The following is a 22,592-nucleotide window of genomic DNA, read 5'->3' on the forward strand; positions in this document are numbered from 1 at the left end:
TAACAAGTTGCTGTTTGATTGTGGCCCTTGTGTTTTGAAGACGTTAAAGACTGGGGTTAAAGTACCCAGGCCTGCAATGTGACAAAAATATGTTAACTCGGTGCGTGATGAACAGGGGCTGAGAGTAAATTTAAATTGGAAACGTGACCCCGTGGATGGACATTTCAAAATAATGCTTGTGCTTCAGAGTGATGAGACAACTTTGAGGGGACATGGGGGTCATTTGAGTGGTTTTGATAGATTAAATAGGGAGCAACTATTTCCAGGTCAGGAGGAAGGCTAACTAAAGGATCCAGGTTAAAAATAATTGGCAAAAGAACCAGAGCAGAGATGAGGAGGATTTTTTTTTCTGCAGCGAGTTGCAGATTGTACTTGTATCCTTGTAAAGACACAGCTTGCAGAGCTACGGGGAGAGAGAGGGACTAATTGGATCACACTTTCAAAGAGCCAGCACAGGCAGGATGGGCCGAATGGCCTGTATGATTTGATGATTTATAGCAGATTGATGGGGTCCATTTTGCTGCAGGGTGATGTTGACCGTTTTGCGGCAGGTTCATGGCGGCCATTTCCCTTTGCCCATGGGGCTCCATTTTTAGAGTCCCAGCTGCGCTCTTTTGCTGACACTCAGTCTCACCATCTTGTGTAAATTGTATATCCAGCCTCCCGTGAAAGACCACCCGCTTCATTAGACCGACAGGTCGCATCCAGAGTGTCGTTTGGAGAAAGTGAGATGTACTTCAGAGGAACCCTGATTTAATAATTTGATACAATGAAACCAGTTTTTTGAAAGTAGCGATGAAACCAGGTGCGAGCTGAAGAAAGCGGTGGATTTTTATTAACAAAACACAGGGAAAACAACAATAACTTGCATTTATAGAGCGGATTTAAAGTATTGAAACGTCACAAGACAATTATCAGAAAAAAATGATTCTGAGCCATATAAAGAGATTTTAGGACAGATTAACTAAAGCTTCGTGAAAGATGTAGGTTTTTAGAAGCGTTTAAAGGAGGAGGAGAGAGAGGTAGATCTGCGAAGAGATTCTGGAGGGAATTCCAGAATTTAGGACCCTGGCAGCTGAAATCATGGCGCCAATATGGAGCGATGAAAATCGAGGATGTGCAAAAGGTCAGAGGAGTGGAGAGATCTCGGAGGCTTGTAGGGACATTTGTTACAGAGTCCGACTCCACATTGGGAGAGACACTCACTGTACGCAGGGACACTTGTTGCAGAGTGCGACACGTCACTGGGAGAGACACTCACTGTACAAATGGACACTTGTTGCCGAGTTCGACTCCTCACTGGGAGAGACACCCAGGAATATTGAGTGCAATTGTCAGTGTCCCACTTCAGCCCAGACTGAGCCCCACCGTGGGTCCTTCCTATCTGTGCATTTCCCCAGTGTCCCACTGCGGAACATTCAGCCCCAGATATCCTGCAGAAGCAGTGCTGTGGGGCCGGGCGGCTGAGTCTCCTGACCCTATGGCTGGGCCTCTGACCTCACAATGGGAGATGACGCGAGCTGAACTCCAGCTGCAAACCCTTAAAGGGGCTGATAGGATTTAAACCCAGAGCATGGCCGCTTAAAGGGGAGGGGCAGAAAACTCGCCCAAAATGGCCACATAATGAGAGCAGCGATGGTCATCAATTGAAATGTTCAGACTTCCACTCTCAGTCCACGTCTGGATCCCCGTAGTGACTCGAGGTTTCTCTCTCCATGTGAACTGAAATGATTTCTCCACAGCTTGAAACAGATTAAAGATTAAAAAGGAAATAATCAGATTGCACAACAGTGTAAATCACATGCAGACTGGGGTTAATATTTCAATAATTACAGACAAATATTACCCATAAAATTGACTGAATCCCATCTACGCATTATTTTTTGCATTAAACATTAACAGAAACACTCACACGATACGCTCCAGACTTTTGCAGGTCAGTAAGAGGTGGCGGAGACAGATTTGTCTGTGAAGGACTTTGATCTCAGATCCAGAACCATCAGTGACCGGTTTGTACTGAGAGCAGAGGCGAGATCCTCGACACAAGAATCTGTGAGACCGACATCACCCAGGCTGGGGATCAGAGAGAGAAATAACATGAATCAAATTAAATACCTTGTATTTATTAATAACAAAATTACTGATTATAATAAATATCTAAAATTTCAGACATCCAGTTACTATAAACACAATCTCACACATTTTGGTAGTTACCTCAGTTGCTGTATTTTACAGTCCCGGTTACTCAGAGCCGCAGACAGTAGCTTCACTCCAGAATCTCCCAATTTATTATGGTTCAGGTCCAGCTTGGTCAATGACCGGTTTGTACTGAGAGCGGAGGCGAGATCCTCAGCACAAGAACCTGTGAGACCGATATTATCCAGCCTAGTGATCAGAGAGAGAAATAACATGAATCAGAGTAAATCCCCAACAAGTAATACAAACACTATTACTGACACTAATACTAATATACAGTGTCAGACATCCCGTTATTATATACACAATCTCACACAGTCTGGTACTTACCCCAGTTCCTGTATTTTACAGTCCTGGTTCCTCAGAGCCGCAGACAGTAGTTTCAGTCCTGAATCTCCAAATGTATTCTTGTTCAGGTTCAGAACCGTCAATGACCAGTTTGTACTGAGAGCGAAAGTGAGATGCTCGATACAATAATCTGTGAAACCGTTATTATCCAGCCAGAGATCAGAGAGAGAAAAAATAAGAGGAATCAGGGTTTATTAATAACCCTATTACTGCTACTAATACTAATGCACAGTGTCAGGCTTTCAGTTATTATAAACACAATCTCACACAGTCTGCTACTTACCCCAGTTCCTGTATTTTACAGTCCGGGTTCCTCAGAGCCACAGACAGTAGTTTCACTCCTGAATCTCCCAGTTTATTATTACTCAGTTTCAGAACCGTCAGTGACCGGTTTGTACTGAGAGTGGAGGCGAGGTCCTCGGCACAAGAACCTGTGAGACCGACATCAACCAACCTGGGGATCAGAGAGAGAAATAACAGAAATCAGTGTAAATCCATATTGTTTATTAATAACACTATTACTGATCCTAATAATAATTTACAGTGTCAGACATCCAGTTATTATAAACACAATCTCACACTGTCTCTTGCTTACTCCAGTTCCTGTATTTTACAGTCCGGGTTCCTGAGAGCCACAGACAGTAGTTTCAGTCCTGAATCTCCCAGTTTACTAAAACTCAGTTTCAGAACCGTGACTGACCGGTTTGTACTGATAGCGGAGGCGAGATCCCCAGCACAAGAGGCTGTAAGACCGACACCCCATAGACTGGGGATCAGAGAGAGAAATAACAGGAATCAGAGTAAATACCTAATGTTTATTAATAACAATATTACTGATAGTAATAATATTGTACATTGTCAGACATCCAGTTATGATAAACACAATCTCAAACAGTCTGGTACTTACTCCAGTTGCTGTACTTTACATGCTGGGTTCCTCAGAGCCGCAGACAGCAGCTTCACTCCAGAATCTCCCAGTTTATTTTCCTTCAGTCTAAACACACAGCGGGAGAAGCAAACTGCATGAAACCCTGGATCGGATATATTTTCTCTCTCGGATATTAGAACAATCACTGAGATTTCTTCAGGAAATAAATAACCCGGTTTTCCTGTTATTGACAATGAATCTCACTCTGTCCAACTGCACATATATTCAGGGACTGTCAGTAAATGTATTTATTGGGCAGAAATTCGGCTCTCCACGGGTGAGTACGCAAGGGGTACTCACCTGTAGGCCCAATGGAAGTGCCGGTTCCCTGCATGCAATGCGCATGCGCGGGAAACCGGCACTTCCGTTCCTCTGAACGAAGGGGTTCAGAGGTCGAACGTGTGCGCGGGGGAGGCTGCGGTGCGCCTCGAACTTAAATTTTTTTTTACAGGTTTTCCCGGTAGGGTAAGCCTGCAGAAGTTAGACATGTAAAAAGCAGGCGTAAGGCCTGCTTGTTATAAGGTAAGTGGTAAATTAATTAAAATTAAAACATTTTTTCCACAGGTTTATTATTTTTAAATACTTTAAAGCAAGGTAAGTTTATTTTTAGCCCCATTAGAAAATAAAATTACTTTTATCAAAAAATTAAATTATTGTTTAAAATAGTTATTTCATGTCATTTATAGTTGATTTTAAAAATGTGGTTTAAAAAATGTATTTGAAGATTTAGTGCTATTTTGGGGCCGTAGTATTTATAAGTCTTGACAGCACTTCCTGTCAGATTTATGAATGGAGAATTCCCTGCTCCGAATGGCTCCCCATGGCCCACGTGATCCCAGGGGATGCATCAAACTAACTGCGCCCCTGGAATACACAAGCACTGCACGCCGGCAGCTGGACCAAGCCCTGGAACGGAATTCCACGGGGGCCCAGAGCTCAACGGCCGGCGCGCAAGGTAAGTGCAGATCGGGGGCTTGCACCTGCAGGAAGCCCGCGACCCGAATTTCTGGGCCTTTAAATAAAGTACTGTCTGTGTGAAGCCTTTAAATGTCCCTCAGTCCGGTTTCATTCCCTCATGATCAGAATTAGCCTCCTTTGACCGGCCCCGTCATGCTTGGGGAAATTTGTTTCATTTCTGCTGCTCCTTAAATTCCAGTGTTTATGGGAAAGGGCCAATGTTCCCGGAATTAATTGATAAAGCAGTGATTCCATATACTTTATAGTCTGTGCATTATATTACTCTATATAATAACTCGGGGTGAGTTATATTGTGAAACGGCGCTAATTGCTGCCTTATAATCGGCACCCAGGATTTTATGTAACAAGCAAAATTTATTCTGTCCCGTTACAAGTTTTAAATGTCCCTGAGCCCCTAGTTTATAGGGGAGGGGAGACTCTTACTTTATTCCCCATTACACTGACTCTACATTTATTTACAGTGTAACTGGCCCGACAGTTCTGGGGAATTTCGGAAGTTCCCCCTCCGAGTGGGGCCGAATACCAAGGGGGCGGATTATGGGGAATTCCCAGGTTTACTGCCCCTGGTTTATCCCACTGGCCGGTGTGTGTCTGTACTCCGGGCCTACTACCACACAACACATAAGATTGGAACCTTTTTCCTGGCAGATTTAATATCCTGAATGTCATTCTTTTCTTAATATTCAGGATGTGAATAATTGTAAACATTAACAGCTGAAAGAATTCTCGTTTCCCAAATACTCCCAATCCAGGAAAACTCCCCGATGACAAGACACCTCCTAGACTCTATTGGATTAAATATGTAATTGTTAGTTGTTTAAACTTGGGTTTCTGTCCTGTTTCTGGTTAAAATGATGGATGTGGAAAATATTATAATTCATTTGATCTTTACTGCTGGCTTCTATTTTGTATTTGCATTCAGGCGTCCAACATTTTCAAATAAGGCTTATTGTAATTAAATTATCAGACTCTCAGTGACCTGTAATTGCTGATCGGATAAAGACTGTAAAATCCCGACTTGTTCACAAGGATCCATTTTTGATTTAACAGTACGTTGGGAATTACTAACCGATCCTGTTATTAATAGGCATATTTGTGTTGAACCTGCTTCTCTCAGGTTTAACTGAACTGCTCGTTTCCCTTCAATACGGAGCAACAACATAATCCGTGACTGTTCTACAATCCACCCAACAGTTAGAGACAAATTAACAGTTACCTCAACACCCGGCATTTGTGCAGTATGGGTCCCAATCGCTGGAGTCCTGAACACTGAATGGAGCAGTTCTCCAGATCAAGGTGTATTATTGTATCACAGAGTCCAATAACATGTGACAGGACCGCACAGTCAATCGGGGTCAATGTCAAGCCACTAAATGTAAGTGTTCCCACAGATCCCACTGTGATCCGAGCCAGTCCTGTATTCTGAGATTCAAACAGGTAGTGCAATGTGTTCAGGAGCTTCATTTTACCAGCTTCACTCTCCGTGTTCCCAATCTGGCCTTCAATCTTCTCCTTCACCCAATCAATCACTCGGCATGTGGTTTGATGAAGAAATGGACCCAAAAACTCCTCCAGTGTTGAGCTGCCTGTGGGGAGGAGAGACCAGCAACAAAACGGAGAAATATCTCAAATCGCCCATCTTCCTTGCTGTGGGCTTCAGTGAGCAGTTTCCGGATGTCCCCGGGATCTGGAGTCAGGAATTGTGCGAGTGTGGCTACAAACTCTTGGATGGTGAGGTGTGGGAATGTGTACACCACGCTCTGGACAGAAACATCTCTCTCCAAAAGTTCCATCATGAACCCAGACAGGAACTGGGAAGGTTGCAGATTGTATTTGATCAAATCTCCATTTCTAAACACAATCTTCTTCTCAGAGACTCCTGTGAAGGCCATCTCACCCATCTTCAGTAACACATCACGGGGGCTTTCAATCTCTCGGCCGTGGTTTTTCAGAATGTTGTAAATATAGTAGGAATATAGTTGGGTGATGGTCTTGGGAACTCGCTGCTGTTTCCTGCCTCCTTGTGTAAAGAAGGGACCCAGTGAGAGCCCGAGGATCCAGCAATAGGAAGGGTTGTAGCACATGGTGTACAGGATCTTGTTCTCTTCCAGGTGTTTGAAAACAACTGCTGCCACCGTCTGATCTTCAAAAAACCTGTTGAAATATTCCTTCCGCTCTTCACCCACAAATCCCAGGATTTCAGCCCAGAAACTGATCTCAGCTTTTTCCAATAAATGTAATGCAGTGGGGCGGCTGGTCACTAGCACTGAACATCCTGGGAGCAGCTTGTGCTGTATTAAACTGTACACAATGTCAGACACTTCACACCAGTCTTCGGGATCTGTGCACATGTGCTGAAGTTCTGTATTTCTCCGATTGTCAGCAAAATCGATCCTGTCCTTGAATTCATCCAGACCATCGAATATGGAGAGCAAACCCTCTGGGCTCTTCCAGACCTCTCCCAGAATATTCCCAAAGTAAGGATACAGATCCAGGATCAGAATCCTCAGGTTTATTCTACAGTTAATAGAGTTCAAATCCCGGAATTTAAAGCTGAAAACAAATTGAAAATGTGGGTATATTTTCCCAGTGGCCCAGTCATGAACAATCTTTTGTAACATTGTTGTTTTTCCAATCCCCGGGACTCCGCTCACTGCTCCTGAACTCCCAGATTTGGATTTTCTCTGGGAAAAACTGCTGTGGAACAATTGATCAGTTCGGATTTTTTCCAGCTCTCTCCGGAGATGTTCCTCCCTCCACTCTTCATGGTCTCGGCCTCTTGCCAGCAGTTCCGGTTCTACAAGTGTCCGATCTCGAACAGTAGAAATGACCGTTAGCTCAGCGTATCGATCAACCAGCCGGAAAATCTTAACCTTCTCCTTTATTAGGATAGTCTTCACTCTCAGTGTTTCAGTTTGTACCCGCAGTGTTTCCTTGTGTTTCTGTTGAACAGCTTCAATTAAAACAGCCGTAAATTTGTTCCTAATGTTAATTGATTTGACATAAAAGGAACTGCTCAATCCGATTCCACTATTCAGTAAACTGTTGCGAAATTTAATTCAGAGCTTCAATAGAGGTTTGTTTTGAAATTAAAACTCAGCTAATGGAAACTGCGCTTGAAAATGAACAATGGCGGATAAAAGTTTCAAATCCTCATTTAATTCTATATATTTACTGAACATGGAGATTCCTATGAAGGTGATATTTTTCGTCTGATGGTTAAACTATCCGTCCTGCCCTGTACTCTAGACATCTAATTACAAATACACCTACATGCATCTTTGGTTGAGAAGCTGAGCATGCTGTTAAAAAGCGTAAGGATCTTTGGTTTTATTAAAAGAATAGGGTAAAAAAGCCACAGTGTTATGTTAGACCTTTGTAAAACACTGGTTCGGCCTCAGCTGGAGTAGTGTGTTCAATTCTGAACATCATATTCAAGGCAAGATATCAGGGAGCTGAACAGTTTTATTAGAATGGAACCTGGGATGATGGAGTTCAGTTATGTGGAGAGTCTCGAAACACTGGAGCTGCTCTCCTTACAGCAAAGAAGGTTAAGAGGAGAATTGATAGGTGTTCGAAATAATGACGTTTTTTGATAGAGTAAATAAGGAGAAACTGTTTCCACTGGCAGAAGGGTCGGTACCCAATGGACACAGATTGAAAGTGATTGGTAAAAGAACCAGAGGCGTCAATTTTTAATGCAGTGAGTTATGATGATCTGGAATGCACTGCATGAAAGGGTGGTGGTAACGGGTTCAATAGTAACACTCAAAAGGGAATTATATACCTACTTTAAGGGGAAAATACAGGGCTATGTGGAAAGAGTAGGGGACTGGGTCTAATTGGAGAGCTCTTCAAAGAGCTGGCAGAGGCACGATGGACCAAATGTCCTCCTTCTCTGCTGTATCATACTATGATACTACTATAAAAAAGTATACTATTATTGTATCAGACCGTGGGCAAGTTATCTGGGTTATTGTGTTCACTGGGAGAGGGGCAGACTGTTATTGGAGAGGAGTTTCACCGTTATTGTATGGGAGCGTGGGCAGGGTATCTTGGATATTCTATGAAGTTCTAGTCAGCTGACCACAGAAAGAGTTTTTTTGCAACATTGATGTTACTGAGGAGAATTAGAAATATGGTTATATATGCCAGGAATTAAGACAGAGGAAAGGGCGTGAGAGTTGGACATGTATTGTTTGGGGGATGAGATATAGGATGTTGACATATTGATCCAAACATTGAACAGAATACAATAAACTAATGAAGGAAAGAGACTCACAGTCTACAAGTATTTAATAACGGATCAACTGAAGTTCTGAAGTGAGGATTGAGAAGGGAAATCAGGGTGAGATTTTTCATCAAATGTAACAGAGAGGGGTTTATTTACCAGGGAAGGACACGGAAGGGGCCGTGTCAGTGGGGTCCAGAGATTATTGAACGAGTTCGGGTGGAGACACTGAGAGGAGCTGTAGGTGGGTAGCATAAAAATGTAAAGAATAGGAGCAGGAGTAGGCTATTCAGCCCCTCGAGCCAGCTCCGCCGTTTAATAAGATCATGGCTGATATGATCTTGGCATCAACTCCACTTTCCTGCCTGTTTCCCAAAATCCTTGACTCTCCTGTAGCTCATATAACTGTTTATCTCAGCCTTGAATATATTCACTGACTCAGCCTCCACAGCTCTCTGGGGTAGAGAATTCCAAAGAATCATGACCCTCTGAGAGAAGAAATTCCTTTTCATGTCCGTCTTAAATGGGCGTACCCTTATCCTGAAACTATGTCCCCTAGCTATGGATTCTCACACGAGAGGAAACATCCACTCAGCATCTACCCTGTCAAGCCCCCCTCAGAATCTTATATTTTACTATAAGATCACCACTCATTCTTCTAAACTCCAATGAGTGTAGGCCCAACCTGCTCAACCTTTTCTCATATGACAACCGTTTCATCTCAGGAATCAACATAGTGAACGTTCGCTGAACAGCCGCCAATGCAAGTGTATCCCTCATTAAATAAGGTGACCAAAACTGTGCGCAGCACTCCAGATGTTGTCTCACCAATGCCCTGTACAGATGGAGCAAGACTATCCTAGTTTTATACTCCATCCCCCTAGCAATAAAGGCCAACATTCCATTTGCCTTCCTAATTACTTGCTGTATCTGCATGCTAATCTTTTGTGTCTCATGTACGAGGACACCCAAATCATTCTGTACCGCATCATCCTGTAGTCTCTTTCCATTTAAATAATATATTGCTTTTCTATTCTTCCTACCAAAGTGGATAACCTCACATTTTCCACATTATACTCCATCTGCCAGATTCTTGCCCACTCATTAACCTATCTATATATCTTTGCTGACTCTTTGTGTCCTCCTCACAACTTGCTTTCCCACCTATATTTGTATAGTCAGCAAATTTGGCTACACAACACTCGGCCACTTTATCCAAGTAATTAATATAGATTGTAAATAGTTAAAGCTGATTTCTGTGGCACCCCACTAGTTACAGTTTGCCAACCTGAAAATGACCCATTTATCCCGACTCTCGGTTTTCTGTTAGTTATCCCATATTCTATCCATGCTTATGTATTACCCCCAACAGAGTGAGCACTTATCTTGTGCAGTAATCTTTTATGTGCCTTTTTGAATTCCAAATACAATCATCTACTGTTTCCACTTGAACCACTCTGCTCGTTACATCCTCCAAGAACTCATAAATTTGTGAAACATGATATCGCTTTCATAAAACCATGTTGACGCTGCTTGATTATATTATGATTTTCTAAATGTCGTGCTACTATTCGCTTTATAATGGATTCCAACATTTTCCCAATGATAGATGTTAAGCTAACCGGCCTAAAATTTCCTGGCTTCAGTCTCCCTCCTTTCCTGAATAGGGGCGTTACATTTGCGGTTTCCCAATCCACTGGGAACTTCCCAGAATCAAATTAATTTTGGAATATCACAACCAACGCATCAACTTTCACTGCAGCCACCTCTTTTAGGACCCTAAGATGCAGGCCATCAGGTCCACGGGGCTTGACAGCCTTTAGTCCAAATAGTTTGTCTCACACATTTTCTCTTGTTATAGTAATTGTTTTGAATTTCCTCCCTCCCTTTTGCCCCTTGATTATGTACTATTATTGGGATGCTTTTAGTATCTTCTACAGTGAAGACCGATACAAATTTTTGGTTCAAAGTCTCTATCATTTCCTTGCTTCTCATTATTAATTCCCCAGTCTCATCCTCTGAGGGGCTAACGTTTACTTTATCTAGTCTCTTCCTTTTTATATACTTGTAGAAGCTCTTACTGTCTCTTTGGACATTTCTTGCTAGTTTACTCTCATAATCAATATTCTCCCTCATTATAATTTTTTTGTCATCCGTTGCTGGTGTCTATAAAATTCCCAATCATCTGGCCAAGCACTAATCTTTGCAACATTGTACACCTTTTCTTTCAATTTGTTACCATCCTTAACTTCCTCAGTTTGCCACGGATGGTCCTTCTGTCTCGTAGATTCTTTCTTTCTTAATGGAATATATATTTGTTGAGAGTTATGAAATATCTCTTTAAATGTCTGCCACTGCCTATCTACCGTTTTACCATTTAATCTATTTTCCAAGTCCACTTTAGTCAACTTTTTCTTCATTCCATTATGTAAGTTTAAGACACTAGTTTCAGACTCAAGTTTCTGATCCTCAAAGTGAATGTGAAATTCTATCATGTTATGATCTCTTTTCCCCAGAGGATCCTTTACTATGAGATCATTAATTAAGCCTGTGTCATTATACTTTACCAGATCCAAGACAGCCTGTTCCCTGGTCGGTTCCACGACGTACTGTTCTAAGAAAGCATCCCAAATACAATCTATGACCTTGTCCTCAAGGCTACCATTGACAATTTGATTTGTCCCATCGATATGAAGATTGAAATCGCCCATGATTATTGTAGTACCTTTCTTACAAGCCCCCATTATTTATTGATTTATACTCTGTCCTACAGTGTAGCTACTGTTAGGGTGCCTATAGAGTACTCCCACCAGTGACTGTTTTCCCTTTCTATTCGTTATTTCCACCCTATTTGATTCTACATCTTGATCTTCCGAGCCAAGATAATTTCTCACCATTGTACTGATCTCATCCTTTATTAACAGAGCGGCCCCATTTCCTTTTCCTTTCTGCCTATCCTTCCTGCTGTGTGCCCTCGACTCACAGGAAAATGACAGAACCTTCAGCTAGTTATGTTAGGTTATCTGTGCTCCGCCAGCTCTATCCTATAAACTGTCAGAAAAGTGGTGGGGAGATATGGAAATAGATATTGGAGGACCCCAAACAATAGGTCCAATGTAGCACAGAATATAAATCAGGAAATTGGAGGTGCATGTATCAATGGTAATACAGTAATCATGGGTGAATTTATTCTACATACGGACTAGGGTAAACCAAATTTGCAGTAACAGTGTGGAGCACGAGTTCATGGAATGTATACAAGATAGTTTTCTTGATCAGTATGTTGAGGAATCAACTTGGGAACCGGCTATTTTAGATCGATTATTGTGCAATGAGAAGGGGTTAAGTAATAACATTGTAGTAAAGGGGTCTTTAGGGAAGAGTGACCATAATATGGTTTTAATTTCATATTGAGTTTGAAAGTGATTTAGTTAATTCCGGAACTAGGGTCTTAATCTAAACAAAGCAAACTGCGTAGTTATGAGAGGCGAGTTGGCACAAGCAGATTGGGCAACTACTTTAAAAGCTATGATGGTAGACAAGCAATGCTGAGCATTTAAAGAATTAAAACATAATTTACAGAAAAATATAAGTTCTGCCTGTATCTCTTGCCAAAAATATTAAATATGTGTGTGCCCTAGTCCCTGTACCATCAACTAGTGGGAACAGCCTATCTCGGGCTAGCCTATCCAAACCCGTCATAATCCTGTACTCCTCTATCAAATCACCCATCAGCATCGTTTGCTCTGATGGAAACAAATCCAGCTTCTCCAACTTGTCCTTGTAGTTGAGATCCACCATCCCCGGAACCATTCTGGTAAAATCTCCTCAGCACCCTCGAAAGGACCTTCACATCCTTCTTATAGGGTGGTGACCAGAACTGGACGCAATACTCTAGTTGTGGCCTAACCGGCGCTTTATAAAGATTCAGCATAACTTCTCTACTTTTGTACTCAGCATCTCTATTTATGAAGCCCACGATTCCATAAGCTTTGTTAACCTCAATATATCTCAATATCTCAATCTCATTATATCCTGCCACCTTCAGGGACATTTGCACGTTAACTCCCAGGACCCGCTGTCCCTGCACACTCTTTCAAACTGTGCCATTAAATGTGAATTGCCTCTCCCTGTTCCTTCTGACACAATGCATCACCTCACACTTCTCTGTATTAAATTCCATCTGCCACTTGTCATAGAGTCATAGAGTTATACAGCAGAGTAAGAGGCCCTTCGCCCCATCGTGTCCGAGCCAGCAATCAAGCCCTGTCTATTCTAATCCCATTGTCCAGCGCTTGGTCCTTAGCCTTGTATGCTATGGCGCTTCAAGTGCTTATCTAAATGCTACTTGATTGTTGTGAGGGTTCCTGCGTCTACCACCCTTTCAGACAGTGAGTTCCAGAATCCAACCACACACTTGTTGAAAAAGTTTTTCCTCAAATCCCCTCAAAAGCGCCTGCCCCATACCCTGAAACTATGCCCCCTGGTTATTGACCCCTGTACTAAGGGGAGAAGTTCCTTTCTATCTAACCTATCTATGCCCCTCATAATTTTGTACAACTCAATCAGGTCCCCCTTCAGCCTGCTCTGCTTTAAGGAAACAACCCCAGCCTGTTCAGTCTCTCTTCATAACTGAAGTGCTCCAACCCAGGTAACATCCTAGTGAATCTCCTCTGCTCCCTCTCCAATGCAATCACATCCCTAAAAGTAGTTTGGTGACCAGAACTGCACACAGTATTCCAGCTGTGGCCTAAATAGCGTTTTGTACAGTTCCCTCATAACCTCCGTGCTCCTATATACTATGCCTCGGCTAATGAAGGCAAGTATCCCATATGCCTTTTTAACCATCTTATCTAACTGTCCTGCTGCCTTCATGGATCTATGTACATGCACACCAACGTCCCTATGAGCCTGTCCTTCCTAGGGTCCTACCATTCATTGTGTATTCCCTGGCCTTGTTAGCCCTCCCAAAATGCATCACCTCACACTTTTCAGGGTTAAATTCCATTTGCCACCATTCTGCCCATCTAAACATCCCGTCTATATCGTCCTGTAGCCTGAGACTTCCCTCCTCGCTATTTAACACTCCACCAATTTTCGTGTCATCTGCGAACTTACTGATCATACCTCCTACATTCATATCTAAATCATAAATGTACACTACAAACAGCAAAGGACCCAGCCTTCGACCATCACCCTCTGCCTCCTGCCACTAAGCCAATTTTGGATCCAATGTACCAAATTGCCCTGGATCCCATGTGCTCTTAACTTCCTGACGAGTCAACCATGTGGGACATTGTCAAAAGCCTTCCTGATGTCCATGTAGACTATATCAACTGCACTACTCTCATGCACACACATAGTCACCCCCTTTAAAAATTCAAACAGATTGGTCAGACATGATCTCCCCCTGACGAAGCCATGCTGAATATTCCTGGTTAATCCCTGCCTCTCCAAGTGGAGATTAATTCTGTCCCTCAGAAATTTTTCCAATAATTCCCCAACTACTGATGTTAGGCTCACTGGCCTGTAATTCCCTGATTTATCCCTACTACCCTTCTTGAACAATGGTACTACGTTAGCTGATCTCCAGTCCTCTGGCTCCTCCCCTGTGGACAGAGAGGTTCTGAAAATTTGTGTCAGAGCCCCTGCAATCTCCTCCCTTACCTCACAGAGCAGCATGGGATACATCCCGTCAGGTCCTGTAGATTTGTACAATTTTAAGCCCGCTAGAATAGCTAGTAACTCCTCCCTCTCAATACTAATTTGTTCAAGTATATCACAACCCGCCTGCCTGATTTCTATGCCTACATCGTCCTTTTCCATAGTGAACACAGATGCAAAATCTTCATTTATAACCTCACCTACAACTATTCCAACTCTACACACAGATCGCCACTTTGGTCCCTGGATGCACTTGAAGAATTCCACACCCTCTAAGCCTTTCACTCTGACTATCCCAATAAATATTGGGGAATTTGAAATCACGTACTATTATTACCCTTTTATTTCCCTGGTTATCCTCTTGCCCTTTATATATAAACGGATCATTCTGTCTGTCTACCTGTCTGTCCTTCTGTCTGTCTGTCCTTCTGTCTGTCTGTCATCACGTGTGCGTCTGTCCGGCTATGCGCTAGAAAGTTATAGAGCGTACCTACGCGTGCGTTACGTCGAAAGAAAGCTTACCTCTCCGAAACGGTCGTAAGGGTATTTACGTTTTGGCCGGACAAAAATCGCGCCCGCGGTATCCGAAAAACGTTCAAAATTCGGCTCATTAGCATCTCATTATCCGCTCATTAGCGACAGAGTGACCTCGAGGTCGACCAATCATATGCCGGGTCCCTGGCGCGAGCGGCCGGGCCCTCCTACGATCGAGTGACGGGACGATTGACCAATCCTACGCTTCGATGACCTGCCGGTCGACCAATCGGTGCATGTGTGGGCGGGCCTTATCGGTCTGAACCGCCATCTTGATTCCAAACTTTTCCTTTCTTTTTCCCGCTTTCTGCACCTTTAAAAAAAAAGTTGCTTTTAAAACACATATTGTTTTTTAAAAAAGTTAATTACTTTCTAAATCTTTTATCTAATCTCATTAATTTTCCTGCATTTCCCCATTTTTCCAGGTAGGCCTCGAAGCCTCGGCCTCTCCTCCGCACCCACGCCCGAGCTAGGCACCTCCCGGCCCCAGTCAACAAGCGGCCCCCGATCGCCGCAATCTTCGTGAAGGCTGGAGGGGCGGGCCTCAGCCGAGCGCCACTATCGCCGCCATCTTAGTAAAGGCTGGTGCGGCGGTGGCGGCATGGAGCTCCGCGGAGCAGGAGCGCGGCAGCGTCTAACTCTCTCCCCCCAGTCTGTCTCTCTCTCTCTCTTCCCCGTGCCTCCTGAATGCGCGGGGGAAGAGGCCCGGGTCACAGTGGCTGCTTTCGGAGTCATCAACTCCATGACAGGTGAGGAGGGTCTTTGTTCACGTTAGGCAGCGGGTGGTTTCCCCGGGTGCTGATTCCTGCCGGTGTGGGTGTGGGGCCGGAGCCCGGCTCTTACCTTGCCCCGGAGAGTGGGCAGATGGCGGGGCCTGGAGTAGCAAATCGGGCACCAGCGCCAAGATGATTTCTATACAGAGCCTGAGCGGCCGGCGAGCTCGCAGAAAAAAAACGGCAGAAGAAAAACTGAGAGCGGTAGAGGGGAACAGAAGTCAGAGAGACAGAGAAATAGGGAGGGAGGAGAGGGAGAGGGGCAGGGAGGGAGAGAGGAGAGGGGCAAGGAGGGAGAGGGAAGGGAGAGAGGGTGGGGGGAGGGAAGAGAGGGTGGGGGAGGGGAGAGAGAGAGGGTGAGGGGAGGGGAGAGAGAGAGTGTGGGGGGAGGGGAGAGAGAGAGGGTGGGGGTAGGGGAGAGAGAGAGGGTGAGGGAAGGGGAGCGAGAGAGAGGGTGGGGGGAGGGGAGCGAGAGAGAGGGTGGGGGAGGGGAGAGAGAGAGGGTGGGGGGAGGGGAGAGAGAGAGTGGGGTGAGGGGAGCGAGAGAGGGAGGGGGAGGGGAGCGAGAGAGAGGGGGGTGGGGGGAGGAGGGAGGGAGAGAGGGTTGGGGGGAGGAGGGAGGGAGAGAGGGTGGGGGGGAGGAGGGAGGGAGAGAGGGTGGGGGGGAGGAGGGAGGGAGAGAGGGTGGGGGGGAGGAGGGAGGGAGAGAGGGTGGGGGAGGAGGGAGGGAGAGAGGGTGGGGGGAGGAGCGAGGGAGAGGGGGAGGGAGAGAGAGGGTGAGGGAGGGAGAGACGGGGGAGGGAGAGAGAGGGTGTGGGAGGGAAAGAGTGAGGGGGTGGGACATGGAGGGAAAGAGTGAGGGGGTGGGACCGGGAGGGAGAACTTTCCTTCTTCCTTCCTTCGCAGGGGTCCATCGGGCCACCTTCCCCACCAGTCGCTCTCTCTCTTCCCCCCAGTCGCTCTCTCTCTTCCCCCCAGTCGAGCTCTCTCTTCCCCCCTAGTTGCGCGCTCTCTCTCTCTCTCTTCCAACAACAACATGCCCTCGAAAGAGCCTCGGCACCGCCGGGCACTCCAGCTAGTATACTTATAAATCTCCTTGGGATTTTCCTTTATTTTGCCCGCCAGTGTCTTTTCATGCCCCCTCTTCGCTCTCCAAATTTCTTTTTTAAGTACCCCCCAGCACTTTCTATACTCCTCTAGGTCTTCCACTGTTTTCAGTCCTTTGTATCTACCAAAAGCCTCCCTTATTTCCCAATCAATTCTTGTATATCCCTTGACATCCAGGGTTCCCTGGGTTTATTGGTCCCACCCTTCACCTTTACAGGGATATGTTGGCGTTGTATTCTCTCTATTTCCATTCTGAAAGTCTCCCACTGCTCTGATGTGGATTTTCCTACAAGTAGCTGATCCCAGTACACTTTGGCCAGATCCTGCCTTATCATATTAAAATCGGCCTTCCCCCAATTTAGAACCTTAATTTCCAGTCGTTCTCTGACCTTTTCCATGACTACCTTAAATCTCAGTGAATTATGGTCACTGAAACGTTTACCACTTGCCCGGCTACATTCCCCAGAATTAGGTCCAGTACCTCCCCCTCTCTTGTAGGACTTTCTACATGCTGGCTCAAAAAGCTCTCCTGGATTATCTTTAAGAATTCCGTTCCCTCTAAGCCTTTCACACTCTGACTATCCCAGTTAATATTGGGGAATTTGAAATCCCATACTATTATTACCCTATTATTTCTACACTTCTCATAGATTTGCCTACATATCTCTTCCTCTATCTCCCCCTGATTGTTTGGGGCCCTATAGTACACGCACGACAAAATGCTTGCCCCCTTTTTGTTTTTAAGTTCTACCCATATGGCCTCATTAGAGGGACCTGTTAAGATATCATCCCTCCTTACAGCCATAATTGACCCCTTGATTAATATTGCAACACTCCATCCTCTTTTACATCGCCCTCTCTCACGCCTAAAGCTTCTATACCCCGGAATATTGAGCTGCCAGTCCTGCCCCTCCCTCCACCATGTTTCTGTGATAGCAACAATATCATACTCCCATGTGTTCATCAACACCTTCAATTCATCTGCCTTAATCGCAAGACTCCTTGCATTAAAATAAATGCCATCCAGCCATGCCATACTCCATTGTGCCATTACATGTTTGCTCTGCCTTGCAGGCTGACTTGTTTTTTCCTCTATATTTGGCTGTGCATCACCCCCTTCTATAGCTTCACTCCGTATCCCATCCTCTGCCAAGTTAATTTAACCCACCGCCCCCAACAGTACCAGAAAACCTTCCCACAAGGATGGTGGTCCCGTTTTGGTTCAGGTGAAACCCGTCCGACTTGTACAGGTCCCACCTACCCCAGAAGCAGACCCAGTTACCCAGGAATCTAAAGGCCTCCCTCCTGCCTCAACTCTTTTGCCATGCATTCATCTGCTCTGTCCCCTTATTCCTATTCTCACTAGCATGTGGCACCGGGTGTAATCCAGAGAGTACAAGCTTTGAGGTCCTGCTTTTTAATCTGCTACCTAGCTCCATAAATTCTTGTTGCAGGACCTCATCCCTCTTTCTACCTATGTCGTTGGTTCCAATGTGAACCATGACCTCTGACTGTTCGCCCTCCCCCTTCAGAATGTCCTGCAGCTGTTCAGTGACATTCGTGACACTGGCACCAGGGAGGCAACATACCATCCTGGAGTCAAGTCTGCGGCCACAGAAACGTATATCTGTTCCCTTTACGATAGAATCCCCTATAACTATTGCCCTCCCACACTTTTTCCTCCTCTGCTGTGCAGCTGAGCCACTCGTAGTGCCACGGAATTGGCTCTTGCTGCATTCCCCTGCGAAACCATCTCCCCCATCAGTATCCAGAATTAAAATTCTGTCAGAGAGCCAGATGCACCCAGAGGACTCCTGCACTACCTTCCTAGTTCTTTTACTCTGTCTGGCAGTCACCCATTTCCTGTCTGCCTGTGTACTCTTTACCTGCGGTGTGACCACCTCGTTAAACGCACTACCCAAGTGTATCTGAGCTTTCTGGGTGCTCCACAATGACTCCAGCCGCAGCTCCCGCTGCGAAGCGCGGATTTCCAATAGCTTCAGCTGGAGACACTTCCTGCAGATGTGTTCACCCTGGACACCTAAAGTGATCCTGACTTTCCACATAGCACAGTAGGAGCCCTACATGCAGCCGAGCTGCCCTACCATGTCCTATACTTAATTTACTCCTCTTACTTCCTTTAAATTAAAGAATATTAAATACACTAGGGACCTTACTTCACTTTAATCAATACTTACTCGAAACTAGCGACCATACTTTGACTTTTACGTCTGGACGGTAGAAGTACTCACCAGGTCCTACTTAGCACTTTGCTCCTTCCCTGGTTGCGACGTCACTTTAGTGGTTTTGCAGTTGTTGTTGTTTGACTGCTCCCGCTCTCAGGCTCTTACCTTGCTGTAAATGTCTGATTATTCTGCTAGACTTTCTAAGTCCTGTTGCAGTAGATTGATATCATCATCACTGTTTGCCGCACCCCCAAGTTGGTTGTCATCGGCAAACTTAGAAATGAAATATTTCAATATCCAGGTCATTTATGGATGTATAAAAAAAAGCAGTGACGCCAGTACTGATTCTTGGGGAACACCACTGTCTACCATCCTTCAATTTGAAAAACAGCCATTTACCAAAACTCGCCGTTTCCTGGCCTTAATTAAATTCCTTATCTAAGCAGCCACTGACTCACACTATTCCAAGAGCTGCAATTTTGTTAACCGGCCTTCTATGTTATACTTTGTCAAATGCATGTAGACAACATGCATTTCATTCCCTACATCAATCATCTCTGTTATTTCATCAACCAATTCAATTAGATTACTCAAACAAGATTAGCATTTTACAAATCCGTGTTGGCTCTCTTTAATTATCTTAAACCTCTCCAAGTGCCCTTTAATTTTTTCCTTAATTATTGTTTCTAAAACTTTACCCACCACTGATGTTAAACTGACCGGCCTGAAGTTACTAGGATTGTTCTTACACCCTTTCTTGAACAATGGTGTCACTTTTGCCAATTTCAAATCCTCAGGCACCTCCCCTGCATCTAGGGAAGATTGGAAAGTTATGGCAAGCACTCCCGCTACCTTCTCCTCAAATCTCCTTAGCAACCTGGGATGCAAACCATCTGGACCAGACGACTTGTCCACTCTAAGTATACCTAGCCTTTCCAGTACATCCTGTCCATCAATTTTCACCCCTTCCATTGCTTCTACCTTTTCCACTACTACCGATATTATGTCAGCATTCACCCCCTTAGTAAACACCGATACAAAGTACTCATTGAGTATTCTGGCCTTGCCCTGCACTGCTAAGCACATATCTCCTCCTTTTTCTCTAATAGGCCCCACCCCACCTCTTACTACCCGCTTACTGTTTACATGATTGTAGAATATTTTTGGGTTCCCTTTTATGTTTACCACCTTTCTATTTGGATTTTCAAAAGGGATTCGATAAGTTGCCACACAAGAGTTTATAACACAAAATTAGGACTCATGGGATTGGGGGTAATATATTAGCATGGATTGAGGATTGATTAATGGACAGAAAACAGAGATTAGGAATAAGCAGGAACTTCTTGGGTTGGCAGGCTGTAACTAACGTGGCACCGCATGTCTCAGTTCTCGAGCCTCAGCTATTCACAATCTGTATCTATGACTTATTTGATAGGATGGAGTGTACCGTATCCACGTTTGCTGATGACACAAAGTTAGATGCGGAAGTAGGCTGTGAGGAGAATGCAAAGTGGTTGCAGTTAGATATAGAGTAGGTTGACTGAGTGTGCAAGAACCTGGCAAACGGAATAAAATGTGTGGAAGTGTGAAGTTATCCCTTTATGTCAGAGCAACAAAAAAGCTGACTATTTTTGAATGGTGAGACTGGGAAATCTGTTCATTCATAGGTATTTTTGTGTCCTTTAAATGTATCACAGAAAGTTAACAGGCAGGTACAGCAAGCATTTAAGAACGCAAATGATGTTAGCTTTAGTTACAAAGGGATTAAAATATAAGAGTAAAGAAGTCTTACTACAATTAGACAGGACATTGGTGAGGCCACACCTGGAGCACTGTGTATAGTTATGTTCTCCTTAGCGATGAAAAGACATACAAGCATTACAGAGTGTGCAACGAAGGTTCAGTAGCCTGTTTCCTGGGATGAGGGGATTGCTCTATGAGGAGAGATTTAGTAAACTGGGCCTATAGTCTCTTGAGTTTAGAAGGATGTGATGTGATCTAATTGAAATATATAAAGTTCTTAAGCGGCTTGACAGGGTCAATGCTTGGAAAATGATTCCCCTGGCTGGGGAATCTAGAACACGGTGTCACAGTCTCAGCATAAGGGGTCGGCGGTTTAGTACTGAGATGAGGAGACATTTCTTCACTCAGAGGGTGGCGAATCTTTGGAACTCTCTATCCAAGAGAACTATAGATGCTCAGTCACTGAGGTCGACAATTGTTTGGGAACTAAGTGAATTAAGAGTTATGGGGCTCGTGTGGCAAGATGGAGATGAGGTAAACAATCAGCCATGATCTTGTTCAATGGCTGAGCAGGCTCGAAGGGCCAATGGCCTACTCCAGCTCACATTTCCTATGTTCTTATGGCCCTGCCAGGAGTGTGAGCGATTTCACAGTATATCGAGATCCTGCAGTTATGTACATAGCTGGATTAACGAGTTGGATACAACACTTGCAAATTTACCAATTATTCCAAAATCGCAGGGCATTGGAACTTAAATTTAAGCAGAACATTTGACCATTAAGCACAAATACAAAATAAGTTCAATTGTTTCCCCAGCCTGTGAACTTCTGATTCCCGGATTCTGACAATCTCGAAACAAACGGCTGCATTCAAACATTCAGATTCTCAGGAGTGAAATAAACTGTTTGAAATATCCATTTCCTCACTTACCTTTCAAGTGACTGGGAACTTCGGATAAACCTCGTGCGATGTTCAGGTAAGCAAATGGATCAGAACCTGTTTAAATCAATTAACTTTTATCAGATGCGTGTAATATTATGGTAAAATCAGAATTGCTTAAATCTGATATTGAATTCCAGGTGTGATTTCTGCACACCACGTTCCTGAATTTCTTTCAGTATTTTGTTCAACTTTGGTAACCTGTGGCGCATTTTCACAAAGGATTCCCACATCACCCTTTGGGCCCGAAAGCCTTTCTCCATCACCAGATTTAGGAGAAGTTTGGAACTGTCTGCCCGGGTTCCCTTCTCTGCAAGCTCAGTGACTTTCTGTAAAGAATAATAATGCATATATTGAGGATTGGAGTAAATGACAAACACTGAGATTGTGAAGGAAAGGATCTGCTTTTGCGATGGGATTATTATTTGAGCACAGAAAGACGTCACTGGGCCGGGTACTGATCCATTCTCAACAAGAACTGAATATTCTGTAAACATCATGATTCCCTCCTTCACGGCCATTGTATGAGATAAAACTAAAACAGAAATCAGGAATATATTTCTAGGAGAGTGAGGAATCACTGACAATCTGCACTAGTTTAAATTCGATTAGTTTTCTCTGTCCCTCAGTTTCCAACATGACATCCGATTACTAACTGACAATAAGATACACTAGCTTCAAACACATCCTTCCTGCTGTTACACTTCGGATTTATGGGGGTTCAGAGTCGAAATTAGACAATGGAGCTGAGCCAAAGTAAGATATACTGGTAGAGGTGACACAGATCGAGAGCAAAGGTAAGTTTTAAGGAGTTGAGGGAAGTGTAGAGGCTTATGGAGTGAATTCCAGAGCGTAGGTCTTAAGACAACTGAACGCTCGACCTCCAGTGTTGCTGTAAAGGAAGAGGATGCACAAGAGGCTAAAGTCAGAGGAACAGAGAATTCCAAATGGCACGGGACGGTTG

General features: G+C 44.3%; 1 protein-coding gene across 1 annotated transcript in view; it reads right to left on the bottom strand.

Moving 5' to 3' along the window:
• Nucleotides 1-1,655: 1,655 nt before the first annotated feature.
• The window catches only part of LOC147093043 (NACHT, LRR and PYD domains-containing protein 3-like), a 28,041-nt gene continuing 7,104 nt past the window's right edge, over nt 1,656-22,592 (bottom strand). The window contains 12 exon segments of the mRNA XM_085976368.1: nt 1,656-1,742; nt 1,915-1,958; nt 1,961-2,073; nt 2,215-2,385; nt 2,527-2,705; nt 2,836-2,998; nt 3,140-3,310; nt 3,452-3,538; nt 5,667-6,027; nt 6,030-7,403; nt 21,620-21,685; nt 21,786-21,957. Of these exon segments, the coding sequence (XP_085832494.1) occupies nt 1,656-1,742; nt 1,915-1,958; nt 1,961-2,073; nt 2,215-2,385; nt 2,527-2,705; nt 2,836-2,998; nt 3,140-3,310; nt 3,452-3,538; nt 5,667-6,027; nt 6,030-7,403; nt 21,620-21,685; nt 21,786-21,957 (2,988 nt within the window).

This window comes from Somniosus microcephalus, unplaced genomic scaffold (assembly GCF_052327205.1).
Source record: "Somniosus microcephalus isolate GS21.2 unplaced genomic scaffold, FLI_Smic_1.0 unresolved_chr2, whole genome shotgun sequence".
Taxonomy (NCBI): domain Eukaryota; kingdom Metazoa; phylum Chordata; class Chondrichthyes; order Squaliformes; family Somniosidae; genus Somniosus; species Somniosus microcephalus.